We start from the raw sequence: 15,006 nt of genomic DNA, 5'->3' as shown, positions 1-15,006 counted from the left end.
AGCTCACAGAACAGAGACCCCGTCTCGAAACTGTTTCTGGTATTAAGAGTAATACTACTTGATGTCCAAATGGAATTGATTACACAAGTACCAGAAGAGGTAAAAAGACAAATGGGGGATGTTAAGGTGACCCAGAGGGTAGTAACATTAGGAAGCCACTTCTACTCCTAAGGTTGAAAAAATTAGGGCCGTGGATGGAGGGCCTATCCAGAAGTATTTGCAAGCACAAGGACGAGATGCTACGCAGGGCAGATTGAGAGAGGGACAAATACCCTGGCGTCTCCTTTCCTGTCCTCAGGAACAGCGCAGTGCCTCTTATTGACTCACTCTTGAGAAGCCATGGTCAAGTCATCATGGCACATGTAGTTCCTGGAATACAGAGCAGTGTGGAGAAGGATAGGGGGTGGAGTGGGTCTGAGGACAAACAGGTAAATGACTGGCATAACTGGGAATGCCCAGATGTTAACAGCTTTATTCCTGTGCAGGGAGGGATGGAGTGATGCTGAAGTTAATGGAATTATCTTGAATGTGTAATTAAGGTTTTTTTCATTAACTTACTATATTAAAAGATAATTGTAGATTCTTATTTTGTGAGTGTAAGTGTGCTGAAGTTGTTACTTTTATAACATTTTTAAAATGAAAATTATTTTTTATATGTTAGAAAGAGTGTAACTCCTTCTGTGTTCTACATATTAACAGCTACACAGCTACTTAACAGTAATTTCTGATGTTGCCCTTTAGAAATTCTTTTTGTCTTTTCTTCTTTCTTGGTAATCGAACCATTATTTCTAGCCTGATGTAGTAGCTCTGTGCTTTCCTTCATGATAGCATTCTCTCTCATCTGCCATCTCTTTCTCTCCCTCCAGCAATAAGTAATTTTTATTTTCTTTGAACTATCATAATATTTTTACCTCTTTTGTAAAACTAATCCCTTATGCCTTTCTATAGCATTTCATTACTTGTGATCAAGAGCTCTATAATGTTTGTTTTTATACTTTCACTGTACTTGAAATATAGCAAGTATTTAATATCATAATGAATCTTTTTTAGATCACAGAATTTAAGAGTGAGAAGGGACTTTATAAATCATCTGGTTCCAACTCTTGCAAATAGTAGATAAATTAGATATTTGTTTATTAAAACCCCTGCAGAATTGGTACTTTTATTACTTTATGCTCTATCAGTAATATCATAATCAAGAGAAATAATATAAATGATATTTATTAATATTTATCAGAGTAAATATTTAAAAATATTTACCTTCTTGATTGCAATTGTGGATTAGAAGGGAAGGAGAGAATGAATTTTTAAAGGCTTAATATATGTCATGCCTTTTTTACATATGACTATTTCTGATTAAAACCTGTTGATTTCTCTTTATTTTGGATAAGAATTTCATGTAAGAATTTTTTTCATTTTAATTTTTGTACTCTAGTGGATTCTCTAGAATAAGAAAATTAATCAATGTTATTTGGTTGTAAGGTTAGTGCTTCTTTTCCAGTCTTTTAGGGAGTATCAATGTGTAAATTCTTGTCTTATAAATATTACAGAAACAAATTTCTGTGTTAATTTAAGTGTTTGAGTACATGGTCTCATAATCTTGGAGACATGTTTTAATATTGGTTCATGATATCAGAAATCTGCTTTTAGCTGGCAAGCTATGAGAGCCAGATTGCCAAGCTACGATCTGAGGTTGAGAAAGGAGAGGCATTGCGACAAAGTCTGGAGTATGACCTGGCTGTTGCTAGAAAGGAAGCTGGGCTCGGAAGACGGGCTGCTGAAGAAAGGCTAGCTGAGGCTCACAGGATCCAAGAAAAACTCTGTGGTAAGACTGTTTCTGTTTCTTTCCATCTTTAGGGTTGTGATGTCGTTGTCTCTCATTGCTCCCTGTTGTGTATGGATTCCATGTAAGAGCAGAGGTATGACTGGCTCTGGATAGACAGACTTTGCTGCTCTCTGTATGCTTTCTGGCAGTTATGTGAACACTCATTTACTTGACATTAATGTTTTTTGTATATGTATAGAAAGAGGTTAAAAATTCTGTTAATCACTTTGTAGAGCACTTGTGCCATGAATAATCAGTAGAATCAAATAGAGATTTAAAAAAGAATTATGGAAGGGGGGAGGAGCCAAGATGGCGGAGGAGTAGGACGGGGAGACCACTTTCTCTCCTACAAATTCATCAAAAGAATAACTGAACGCAGAGCAAACTTCGCAAAACAACTTCTGATCGCTAGCTGAGGTCATCAGGCGCCCAGAAAAGCAGCCCATTGTCTTCGAAAGGAGGTAGGACAAAAATATAAAAGATAAAAAGTGAGACAAAAGAGCTAAGGACGGAGATCCGTCCCGGGAAGTCTTAGGCGGCATTGCTTGGGGTAGGGTTCGGGCCTGAGTGCCCTGAGGACAATCGGAGGGAGCTTCTGTGAGTTGCCAACTTGAACTGTTGGAGACCAAAAGAGAGAGAGTAAATTAACCGGCCCGAACACACTGCCGGCCGTTCGCAGAAAAAAGAATTATGGGCTTCCTGTCCCAGGTAATCTGAAACAGAATCTCTAGCCTCAGAGAATCTATATGTTCAAGAAGCATTACAGCTGATTTGTTGATTAGCCAGGTTTGGGAACCACAGAGTTTAATATATATAAAGAATTGTGCCTAGCTATGTGTATGACTTATAACTAGCACCTGGGTCATGGAATGGAAAATTACCAGTCTTCCTCATAGATGACTGCTTATAACTAGCACCTGGGTCATGGAATGGAAAATTATCAAAGTCTTCCACATAGATGACTGCTATCCTGATTTTTAATGGCAGGATACTAATTAATTTTGCCTCCTTTTTGTACTTTAAATGAAAGGAATCATATAGTATGTACTCTTTTGTGTCTGGCTGCTTTCTCTCGACACTGTGTTCATGAGTTCATCCCTATTGTCATATGAACTTAATGTTGATGTTTAATACTATATAGTGTGAACATATCACACTTATATTCATCCATTTCTGTTGACAGTGGTAGTGGGTAGTGTTTAGTTTTTGGTTATTAAGAATAGTGTTTCCCTGAACATTCTTGTACTCAGTTGATTTTAATGAAGAGAACACTGAACATGAATTCAGAAGATTTAGATTTAGGTCCTGATTCTGCCACATACTGATGCTTGAGACTAAACTGTTTTAAAAATGAAACGAGAAAACAAAAGTGCTTTGTTAATTGCTTGGACTCAACAATTGTCAAAGTTATAATATTATAAAGCTTAGTCTGGCCATTGGTCAAAAATGGTTTTGATTACCTTTGATATTTAATTACTACACTACTGTCTGAAACTTAGGATTATAAGGCTTGAAAGGCACCAGATGTACAAGTTAATGACTTATATTTAATTATGAAGAAATTGAAGTCCAGGAAAGATGGAAAGTTACTTGCCCAAAGTCAGATGATTTCAACAGACATTTTGCAGAGGAAGATAGAAGAATTCCAGTAATCACATGACAAATGCTTCCCTTCACTTGTCATCAGGGAAATGCACATTAAAATCACACTGTCACTGCATAGACATCAGATGACTTCAGTTGAAAAGACTGTCAATACCAAATACGTTCAAATATAGAGCAACTGGAAGTCTTTCTTGTATTTTGTTAGTGAGAAAGTAAAATGGTACAACTACTTTAGAAAAAAACTTCGCAATTTCTTTTAAAATAAGCATATTATTTTCTCCAATGACCCAGAAATTTCACTCTTTGGTATTTTCTCTGAGAAACATTTGTCCACAAAAGACTTGTATAAGAATTTCATAGCAGCTCTATTTATGACAACCCCAAATTGGAGAAAAACCTTAAATGTCCATTGACAAAAGAAGAAAACATTTTTGTATATTCATTGGACAAAATACTACTCAGCAATAAAAATGAACTAACTCCTGATACATTCAATAACATGAATGAATCTCAAGAATATTATGCTGAGTGAAATTTTACATAGAAGACGACTTCCTATATGGTTCCCTTATATGAAATCATAGGACAGAAAAAACTATTTGTTGGTGAAAAAAATCATAATAATGGTTACCTCTAGGATGGGTTGGAGGGGGGGACTGATTCGAAAAGGAGGGGGAAATTTTCAGATTGAAGGAAGTGTTCTTTATTTTGATAAGGGAATGAGTTACATTAGTGTATGCACTTATCAAATCTCTTTGAATGGTACACTTAAGATTTATCAATTTCACTATATGTAAATTTTACCTGCAAAATAATTGAATTATATATTTTAATTCTAATTATTGATATGAATGCTCAGTTATTCAGGAGTGAAATGTACTTTTATTTGCACCTTGTTTTGAAATGTATAAAAACTATGATGGTCTGATGGATGGAGAAGATGAATGCATGCATGGATAGATGTATGGATGAATGTGTAAAGAATATACATATGGCAAAATGTTAATAACCATATAGAATCTAGTCTGAAGTTTATAGGTGTTCATTGTACAATACTCTATTACTCTAAACTTTATTTAAAAAAATTTTTGTGATAAAATATTGAGAGTGGAGTAGAAAAAAACCCAATGGATTTATGGGATATTAAAAGAGATAATCTCATAATGATTGAGAGACGAGACAAGACAGAGAGAAAATATTGGAAGTTGGAAAACAAATGGATGAGGGATAACTGACTTAGCAGACTTAAGATGTCAGAATCCAAAGCCAAGAAATAGGAAAAGCTGGCAGACAACTTGTTAGATGGTCAAAGGCTTATGAACTTGAAGCTTGGAATTCCTTTAAATTAGGAGTTGGAATAGCTGCACTAAAATAAAGGAGGTTAGTTAAAAGCTGTTTGCTCTAGAAGCACATATATTCTTAGATGCCCTTCCTAAGAGCCTGCTGTTCTGGGATTGCTCCCACTTCCTAGTGTAAATCAGGGGCTTAATATCTGGAGATGATAAAATACAGGGTTTCCAGACTGGCAAAACCAGGAAGATAACATACTACGACTGAATACTGAGTATTCAGTATTCCGAATCTATTGGTTCTAGATTCCTTTTTCTATTGACTTTCCCAAAAGTGAGCCTTGAGATTACTACACTCCGTGTGGGAACTTGGAAGACTCTTCCATGGGTCATCTGACCAAGCCAAGAGAAAAACCTAATGATAGTGATGTAGGGAGTTTCCTTATAAATGGCCCACGTTTATCAGACCACAGTTATCAACTTCTGTCCTCAAGCTCAGAATCTGGGTAGTAGTTATGTGGGTGTATAAAAGATGTGCCACCCTTATAGTTAATCTTAATTGGAAGCAGATAACCAAGAATTAGGATCTCCCTGGTGGCTCAGATGGTAAAGTGTCTGCCTACAATGCGGGAGACCTGGGTTCGATCCCTGGGTCTGGAAGATCCCCTGGAGAAGGAAATGGCAACCCGCTCCAGTACTTTTGCCTGGAAAATCCCATGGACAGAGGAGCCTGGTAGGCTGCAGTCCATGGGGTCGCAAAGAGTTGGACATGACTGAGCGACTTCACTTTCAACCAAGAATTAGCAGATACTTGGGGAAATCCTCTAAAATGGAGTGAAAAGAATTAATCTGGAAGAATCAAAAACTCTGCAAGGAGAAGATTTAACAAATGAGCATTATTAATATCCTCACAGCTGAAAAAGAATATGTTCCATCCATGGTATAAGAACTGGGGGATACAAAGAAAATAAAAGCCTCTTAGAAATTAAAAATATGAAGTCAGAAATGAAAAATGGCAACAAAAGCACTGGAAGATGAAGATGAAGATGGGGGAGACAAAGGTAGAAAGATAAAAGAGAAAAGGCAAGAAACTTTGAGGACCAATCTGAATAGTGGATGATCTTGAAAGAGATGAGAGAGAAAGCAGAAAGGGATAAATGATCAGTGAAATTACTTAAAAAGAAAACACCTCAGAACTGAAAGATATGAGTTGCCATATTGAAAGGGCCCACTGAATATTTACCACAGTGGAAGAAAATAGCCCACATGAAGACATAGCATTATGAAATTCCAGAAAATAGAGACAAAGTAAAGATCCTAAAGGTTTCAGAGAGAAAAGAAAAAGAAAGGAAAGAAAAAAAAAAAAAAGAAAAAGAAGCCATTTGCAGAGGAACAGGAATCAAAATGGCCTTAAATTTACTTGCAATACAGGATGCTAAATGATACAATATTATCTTGTAACTGGGAGGGAGACTTTTTGAATCTTTTAAATAACTTTTGTATTTTGAACCCTTTGAATACATGATCCATTTAAAACACAAATATAATTAGAAATAATACTACAAATAGTGTGGGTTTTTTTTTTTTTTTTTTTTGGTTTGTTTAACGATTATAGTCAGTTCAGTCACTCATTTGTGTCCGACTCTTTGCGACCCCATGGACCGCAGCACGCCAGGCTTCCCTGTCCATCACCAGTACTCCCACGTTATCTTTACAGCAGCTTAACTAGGAGGCACTTTATTCCCACTGAGTGTTAGAGAGTCAGAGAGGTTTAATCAGGTGGTAGGTGGTGAAGACAGACCTGGAAGCCTTTCATTACTTCTTTTCTAGATGCTGAAACAGAACAGCAGCCATAGTGAGTTGGGAAGTGATAGTTATTGTTGAGTTAATACTAGGATGGGAGGTTAGTTGAGCCTAACTTTAGGGGAGCAAAGAGTTCTAGTTTTAAGGTTCACAACCTCAATTTTGTGATGGTCTTAAGTATGAGATGTGCCACAAATATTGTTTGCCAAGTCAAAAATCAAAATTTGTAACCTATCAAGTCTTTTAAAAAGGAGTATCCAGTTTTTTTTTTTAACTTTTTTTTTTTTAAAACATTTATTTTCTTGAATAGGAGAAAAAGCATTTGAGTTGCAGCTGGTGTACCTAAACTTGGATGTGCTCTAGGAATATGTCATAACCAATTCATGGTAAAATCACCTGTCTGGAGAGGAAGATGAGATTGAGAAATCATAAAATAGATAGGTTCTGGGACAGGAGCTTTTCAATGTTGACTGATATGAAGTGGTTAAATGTTTTGTTTTAAGATGACATTGAAAATGAAATCAGCTCTAGTGCCTACGTTTTTGAGCGCCTATGTTTTAATTTGTACTTGTAAATATACCTGTTATTCTTTTATATTTTTAATAGCTCAGAATGTAGAACTTCAGGGAAAGGCAAATGAGATCGAGAAAGCATTCCAGATTTCCCAGCAGAAATGGAAAGAAGAGTGCAGAAGATTTGAACATGATTTGGAAGAAAGAGACAATATAATTCAAAATTGCCATCAGGAATATGATTTACTGACGAAAGAAAAAAGCAGACTAGAGAAAACTCTTCAGGTAAAATATTTCATGAAGAAATTTTTCTGTATTTAATGTTCATTGATATGTATTATGGGCTTCCCTTGTAACGCAGTCAGTAAAGAATCTGTCTGCAATGCAGGAGACCCGGGTTTGATTCCTGGGTCAGGAAGATCTCCTGGAGAAGGAAATGGCAACCTACTCCAGTATCTTTCTTGGAGAATCCCATTGACAGAAGAGCCTGGCAGGCTACAGTCCATCGGGTTGCAAGAGTCGGACACAACTTATATGTATTATACATTATTTGAAGTTCTCTTTGGAAAGGAAAATGCCAGAAAGCAAGCAAATCTGATTTCCTCCTCACTCCTCCCAACTCCTTTCCTCTCTCCCTTTCTTCTTTTTTTTTTGGGGTCATATTTGCAGGTCTGTTTTGTAACACACTTTAGCAATATGTGAGTATATATACTATTTCTTTTGTGAAAAACAGTTTGAGTTCTCTGATCAAAATAAAAAAAAAACCCACTTATATGGGAATATTGTAAGAAGATAACCCACAATCCTTTTGGTCTAGCAGCATGAAAAGATGGAATTTTAGAAATGTTAGAAATGTGGGCCCTAGATTTTGACCTGAATATACAATAAATATAGAAAAATTTTTGTATATCTGATATAAACTTCATTATATATGTAGAGCACATTGTATTTGGCATGGTAGGTGAAATATATGATGACCTCTTACTGAAATTATTGTGAGCTATTTATCCTCCCATTTTTTTGTTCTTTTTTAGTTTCTAAAGTAAAAGTGTGGTTTAAAGTTGAAGTTGCCACTCACGTAAAAGATAGATTTTGAATCATTTGAGTTTGCCATTTTTTTCCAAGTACCAATTTAAATTAAAAAAAATATGTGGTAAAAGTGCTTTCCATTTACCAAGGGTGTAAATGACTTTTCAGAATACTGGAAATAAATCTTCACTAAAAATAATTTTACAAATGCATTTGCCAAATGTAAAAGTTTTAGCGCAATGGTTCCCTTACATGTCTACTTTTGATTTCCTGCTTGCTAACAGTCACAGTTGTCTCTTCTATTTACTGTAATATTCTTAGACCCTGAAACAGTGCCAGACATGTACAAGGGCTCCATCAGTATTTGAGTGGGGGGAGTTTAGTGACAACTGGAACGACAAGTCCCTGGGCTGCTCTATATAAACTGCCCCACATAAAATGTCTTAGAATTATGGGGAAAGAAGAGAAGTGGTGGCAGCTTTCCTTATAGTCGGTCAGCCTGCATCTCAAATCTCTTATGGATCTTGATGTGATCTTGATCATCTGTTTGGTAGGAGAACTTTGATTTTACATGATTGGCTTTGAACTAATCTGCATGGAGATGTTTGGGAGTAAAGAGGAGTCACTGTTTCCTCCTAAGGGGAAAAAGCCTCAAGGCTCTCCCTGTTGGCTTTCCAGTAGTATTGGGAGGAGGACAGTCTTTACTTTGCAGATCCATGCTACAAAGGACAGGGGAGGTTTTCCCTCTCTCTCATATAAACCGCAGAATCTTTCTCCTTGTGTTAATGCAGATTGAGTTTTAAACCCTACAGTTTAGAAAATTGGGCTTCTGAGGAAACCTGCATTTTATACTTCTAAGGTTGAACCAAATTAGTAAATGTAAATGTAGTGCAACTAAGAAAATCCCTGAAGAAAAGCATCTTGCAAATACTGCTTATCTGTAGAACAAGAAATTAGTTAATACTCCAGACCTAAAAATGTTTTATTTCATTTTTCAAATTTTTAACATTTTAGAGTTTTATTAATATTGATTTGTTGCACGAAACTTCTTCTCCCCTTTTGTAAATACCATGTTCTTTGTCAGGTTTATATATGAGTTATCAGGGACAATCTGATTAGTTTGTCTATAGGTTATTAGAGCTTTCCATATTATCTCCTTTACATACAGATTTACATAGAGATTACATATATGCCCAACAGTCTACTTTGTTTTTGTCTTTTTATCAGGATGCATTTTGTTCAGTCCCCTGCAGTTAAGTTTTTTGGAAAGATTGGTTTAAATATCTATATTTAATGTCTACCTGTATCTGTCTATACTGTATCTATTTCTACCTGTATCTATCAATATCTATATCTATATCTACCTGTATCTATCATTATATGGATTACATATATGAAATGTTGCTTGAATTAAATGGGTAACCATAGCTTCTTATTCAGATATTATTCTGATTGTCAAAATATAATCATTCTATTATTAATTCTTTTAACATAAATTATAGTGAGTTTTAACAGCCTGTGGGTAAGGAAAGCCCTTTGTATATTTAAATTGGGGATGAAGGAAAAAAGATAATTTTTATTGATCTAATAGTAAAGCAAGATTTTATTCGTGTAAAGGAAGCGTTGGAAAAACATCAGGAGGAGAAGAATGAGATGGAGTCTCATATCAGAGAGACAACATTGGAGGAACTTAGATTACAAGCAGAACAATGGGAAGCAGAGAGAAGAGAGTTACAATTTATAGTACAGGTATTTAAAAATAATAATTCAGATCCTTCAATATGTCTTTTTAATGCTTATGATATTAAAATTTACATTAGTGAGATAATTGACTCGCCTACTCAAGGAGAAAATAATTCGTAGAAGGCCATGTTTCATTTGTAGTTATATGACAATATGGGCAACTGGTTCCAAAAGATACTATTAGAGTCAGGTGACTTCCATTGCATAAATTATTTGATTTTTAAAGGACACATATACACTTGGCATTTAGTTTTCCAGTTTAAAATGGGAGACTATTAGCAGTCTTTAATAACATAAATAGAATAATTAGATTTTGGGTATTAAAAGATACTTACAAATCATATAGTATAGTAATACTTTCTTTTGAACTCTTTTTAAGAAGTGCAAATTCTTAATCATGTTTTTTTAACCCTTTCCCTGCCAACACACAGTGCAGTCTGAAAATCACTGATTTCATCTAATAATTTCTGTTATAGATGAGCAGACTGCAATTTGTGATTTAGTCATATCATAGACTGAGCAATTAGTGTGGGAAAAGATTATGAGGCTCCAGATTCTTACTTCTGTGTATATTGTATTTCTTTAGGACATTCTATAAATTACTTTGAAGGAGAGTTAGGAGAAATTAAAACTGTTCATTCACTAATCAACTAATTTAAAATTTCAAATAAATTTCCATCATTTCTTCTATTAATTTGTGATAAGACAGTTTTTCTACACAAAATGACACTGAAATGTAGTCTTTATATAGATGTCAAAGGTATGTGTTCTTTACAGAATGAAAAATGTTCACCTAAAATAAATTTTACAGTTGCTTTTTTTGTTAGGAACAGTTTTGTAAAACGAAGGTGGCCCCAAACCTGCAGAGAATAGGAGGCACCTATTTCTTTAAGAGTGAAATCTGGCAGTAAACATTGGAAGTACTGAATTTATTGCATATGTAAGTGTTCAGAATACCAACAATATCACAGATTTCCCAAACCTTTGTTCCTTGGGCAATGCTTTTCTTCCTAGTCACTCCCTCTGTGAAATCTGTAAATATAAGTTACTCTTTAGACCTCTTGGTATTTTTAGAGTCTGCTTGTAATTTTATAGTTAGTTAGTCCTCTCATTCAGTCACTTGTTCCTTTTTTCATTCCCTAAGTACTTGCTGAGTTCCTGCTCTGGGTCCTGAGGATATAAAATTGATTAAGATATGATTTCTGTCCTAAAAGATCTTTCAACATGGATAGGCATGTAAAGAGAGGAGAAAATATTGTAATATAATAATACAATTTTAAAGAAAATGCTATGGGGTCATAAAAGAGAAATGAATTGCCTGGGAGTTTGGGGCAGAGGGCATTTGAGCTGTTATCGATAATTGTCTTCACGGTTACCTAAAACAAGCAAGTATACATAAGTAAATGAAAATAACCTGTTTATTTTTGAATACTCAGAAATTTCCACTACTACCAATCAGAAGCCCCAAATTTATAAAATATATTGCAGAGATCTATAGTTAAATGTGTAGATGATACGATTTTAATACAGTTTCCTGATCAATCCTCTAAACCTCACATGAAACGTATGTGGTTAAATCAGACTTTATATTATGAAGTATTAAGGGAATTTGGAATTCTTTGTCAATCTTTAATTGTTATGCGTGGGAAGAATAGGAATATATTCTTTAGTTACTGCCACCTTCTGTGAAATAGATTTTATTGTATTCCATAACTGAAATGTTCAGAACTCTGTCTCTTAATTCCTTGTCCTTTTTAACAAAAGAAAACTGCTTTTCCTTTTATAAAGCAAACTTAGAAACCTTTTCGATTTTAAAAAAGTCTTGAGGGGTAGATGAAAATTCTCTCCTCTCTCTATTGGCTGTTGATGGGTTTAGGTTTCCATCCTGTATTTAGGTGTTAGTATCACATAGTATTCTTTTGTGTAATTCTCTAAGGGAATTCAGTTTTTAAAATAAATTTAAAAAAACCTCAGTGAAGCCCCATCTTAAACAGACAAAGCTGGTATAATAATTCTCTCATCTGGGCTTTAGAATTCAGGCTTGTATAAAAGGAAAATCTTAATTTTATGCCATGTCTCCTTTCTTTCCCAGTAATTGAAGTGATAAATAGAGGTGTACTTCTCTGGAATATTAATGGGGATTCTTAGTGGAGTTATCTCATTTAAAAAAAGTGTTTTTCATTTTTTTAAAATGCATGTCCTCTTTGATAAACATAAAAATTCCATGCTTCTCTTGGCATTCTTTGAAATTTCAAAACAAAGCAAAGCCATAGTAATTTTAGAATGACATATATATGTTGATCTTGGGAAAATAGGTTTTGGTTCTATTTATTTAAATTATTTATTTGTTTGTTTCTGCACTAGCAGTGGAAACTTTGAGGATGCTTATTAGCCATGAGCTTTACTACTGTAGGCAGCGTGGGACTTGCAGTGGTATATCGCCAAGTTCTTTCCTTTGTCATTTTTATAGTTCATTTCAATGTATAACTCATCAGTAGGATTGAAAGCATTTAGAAGATGAATGTATGTTTTCATGTTTGTTTTATTTCCAAAATTCTGTAACTAAGCCAGGGAATAAAGTGACCCTTTGCTCATTCACTGACTAGATTTGATTTATATATCTAGTGATCAAGTGAGGTGAGACCTTGTGATGGCAAAGGAGTGTGGGAAATGTGCATTGAAAATAATACCACATGGCTGATTCATGTCAATGTATGACAAAAACCACTACAATATTGTAAAGTAATTAGCCTCCAACTAATTAAAATAAATGAAAAAAAAATTCCAAAAAAAAAAAAAAGAAAAGAATACCACAGACTGAAGGAGGAAGAGGAAGAGTTGGGGGTGGTGGTAACGGAAGATGTCAGACTTGGTGTGGGATCAGATTCGGCATCAGTGGGATGTGTGCTGAGACAGCAGTTAGGGATGGGGTATCAGCATGTCAGTGATTGACCGGCTAAGCTCAGCTGTGATCCAGGGACAACTTGGAGTTTGTTGCATGGAAAGGAAGTATTTCAGAATTTTGTCTTAAATGATCTCAGGTAGCAAGGAGCTTTTCTTTGTAGTTTCCTGGGAAACTGTCCACTGGTGCCCTGTGTAAGCAAATGATGCAGAAAGTGAGTCTGGCACTGGTACTGCCTGTTATTTCCAAACAGGAAATATCTTAATAGTCAATTTATAGAATTATATTGTTCTTATTGTAAAAATGTCCCTAATATCGGGAACTTTAAAAACAGAAAGTAGAGGTCTGCCCTGTTACTCTGCCCACTCCAGTCCTACCCCTCATCTAAGGGTATATAATCATATATAATTACATAAATATGCCTCAGTAATATTTGGTGTCCATCTTTTAATTCTTGCATTATTCTTGTAGTGCTTGTGAGCTTTTCTGTTATGTGGGAATTCCTAATACATTTAACAAATCCCTTATTGATCTACATTTTATTTCCTTCAAAATTTTTTGCTTTACTTTAAAATGATTCACCAACGTCCTTGTCTGTGTCTTTGGGCTGTCATAAAAGTGATTCAGCTCTGTAAATGCCTAGAGGTATAATTGCTGAATCTTCAAGTTTTATAACTGTGATAGGTATTACATAAAGTTACCAGTGAACACTATTTTTGATTGTAGAACTGTGCTGACTGGGGATTTAGAGAGATAACCATGTACTGGACTAAGGATGTAACTATATCTATGTTGTTTTATTTCATAGGTTAGGAAGGAGGAGTACTTTAACTCTGACATGTTTCTAACTATTTTAATCCTTCAGACTTGAGACCTTATTTTGGAGTTCAAGAAATGTTGTTTATATAAGTGCATATAAAGAATTATACTTTTGGGGCTGTGTTTCTAGAAGATGTGGAAAGAAAGGAAGTTTATTTTCTAACAGCACAGTGTGGTTTACTTTGATGTTAAAAGTCAGTTCAAAAACAGACTCCATTTTAAAATATTTTAAGTTCAACACCTCCCTCTAGTGGGAAAAAAGAAACTCACTCAATTTCCCCTACCCTTCAGTCAGTCAGTTCAGCTGCTCAGTTCTGTCCTATTCTTTGCGACCCCATGGACTGCAGCAACCCAGGCTTCCCGGTCCATCACCAACTTCCGGAGCCTACTCAAAATCATGTCCATCGCGTCAGTGATGCCATCCAACCATCTCATCCCATGTCGTCCCCTTCTCCTCCCACCTTCAGTCTTTCCCAGCATCAGGGTCTTTTCCAGTGAGTCAATTCTTCACATCAGGTGGCCAAAGTATTGGAGTTTCAGCTTCAGCATCAGTCCTTCCAATGAATATTCAGGACTGATTTCCTTTAGGATTGACTAGTTCAATTTCCTTGCAGTCCAAGGGACTCTCAAGAGTCTTCTCCAACACCACAGTTCTACCCTTCACGTGATTTAATTAGGTTGGGATCACCAACTCGAAGGACTTGAGTTTGAGCAAGCCGTGGGAGTTGGTGATAGACAGGGAAGCCTGGGGTACTGCAGTCCATGAGTTCTGAAAGAGTCGGACACAGCGACTGAACTAAACTAATGTGATTTAATTTTTTACACACACAGACGCACACTCACTTACTATAGGGATCCAGGTAGCTTTGGTTTGATTAGAAAATAAATTCTGTGACAAAAAAATTAAAAAATTTATTTGGGAGGAGGCAAGTTAATTTGGATGTATAACTGCATGAGGTATTTTATAGTTCTTTTGTAATTTTCTTGTATATTATAATGCACCCAAGACATTGATTATATTGACTAAACCATACACCTATAACAAGTATCTGAACATACAAAATTTTTTTTTGTATATATATATATTTTTTATTAGTTGGAGGCTAATTACTTCACAACATTTCAGTGGGTTTTGTCATACATTAATATGAATCAGCCATAGAGTTACACGTATTCCCCATCCCGATCCCCCCTCCCACCTCCCTCTCCACCCGATTCCTCTGGGTCTTCCCAGTGCACCAGGCCCGAGCACTTGTCTCATGCATCCCACCTGGGCTGGTGATCTGTTTCACCATAGATAATATACATGCTGTTCTTTCGAAACATCCCACCCTTGCCTTCTCCCACAGAGTTCAAAAGTCTGTTCTGTACTTCTGTGTCTCTTTTTCTGTTTTGCATATAGGGTTATCGTTACCATCTTTCTAAATTCCATATATATATGTTAGTATGCTGTAATGTTCTTTATCTTTCTGGCTTACT

The 15,006-nt window shown here is 35.5% G+C and overlaps 1 protein-coding gene across 7 annotated transcripts in view; it reads left to right on the top strand.

The window, feature by feature from the left end:
* The window catches only part of CCDC171 (coiled-coil domain containing 171), a 317,640-nt gene that overhangs the window by 13,031 nt on the left and 289,603 nt on the right, over window positions 1-15,006 (top strand). For 6 of the 7 annotated variants that reach the window (XM_061132151.1, XM_061132152.1, XM_061132153.1 and 3 more), the window contains 3 exons: window positions 1,651-1,825; window positions 7,129-7,319; window positions 9,681-9,812. In XM_061132151.1, the coding sequence (XP_060988134.1) occupies window positions 1,651-1,825; window positions 7,129-7,319; window positions 9,681-9,812 (498 nt within the window). The remainder of the gene's footprint in view (window positions 1-1,650; window positions 1,826-7,128; window positions 7,320-9,680; window positions 9,813-15,006) is intronic. The other variant, XM_061132154.1, reaches the window with a different exon arrangement.

This window comes from Dama dama, chromosome 29 (assembly GCF_033118175.1).
Source record: "Dama dama isolate Ldn47 chromosome 29, ASM3311817v1, whole genome shotgun sequence".
In the NCBI taxonomy this organism is placed as follows: Eukaryota; Metazoa; Chordata; class Mammalia; order Artiodactyla; family Cervidae; genus Dama; species Dama dama.
The sequence above is the reverse complement of the archived record's forward strand: the minus strand, read 5'-3'. Positions and strand labels throughout refer to the sequence as shown.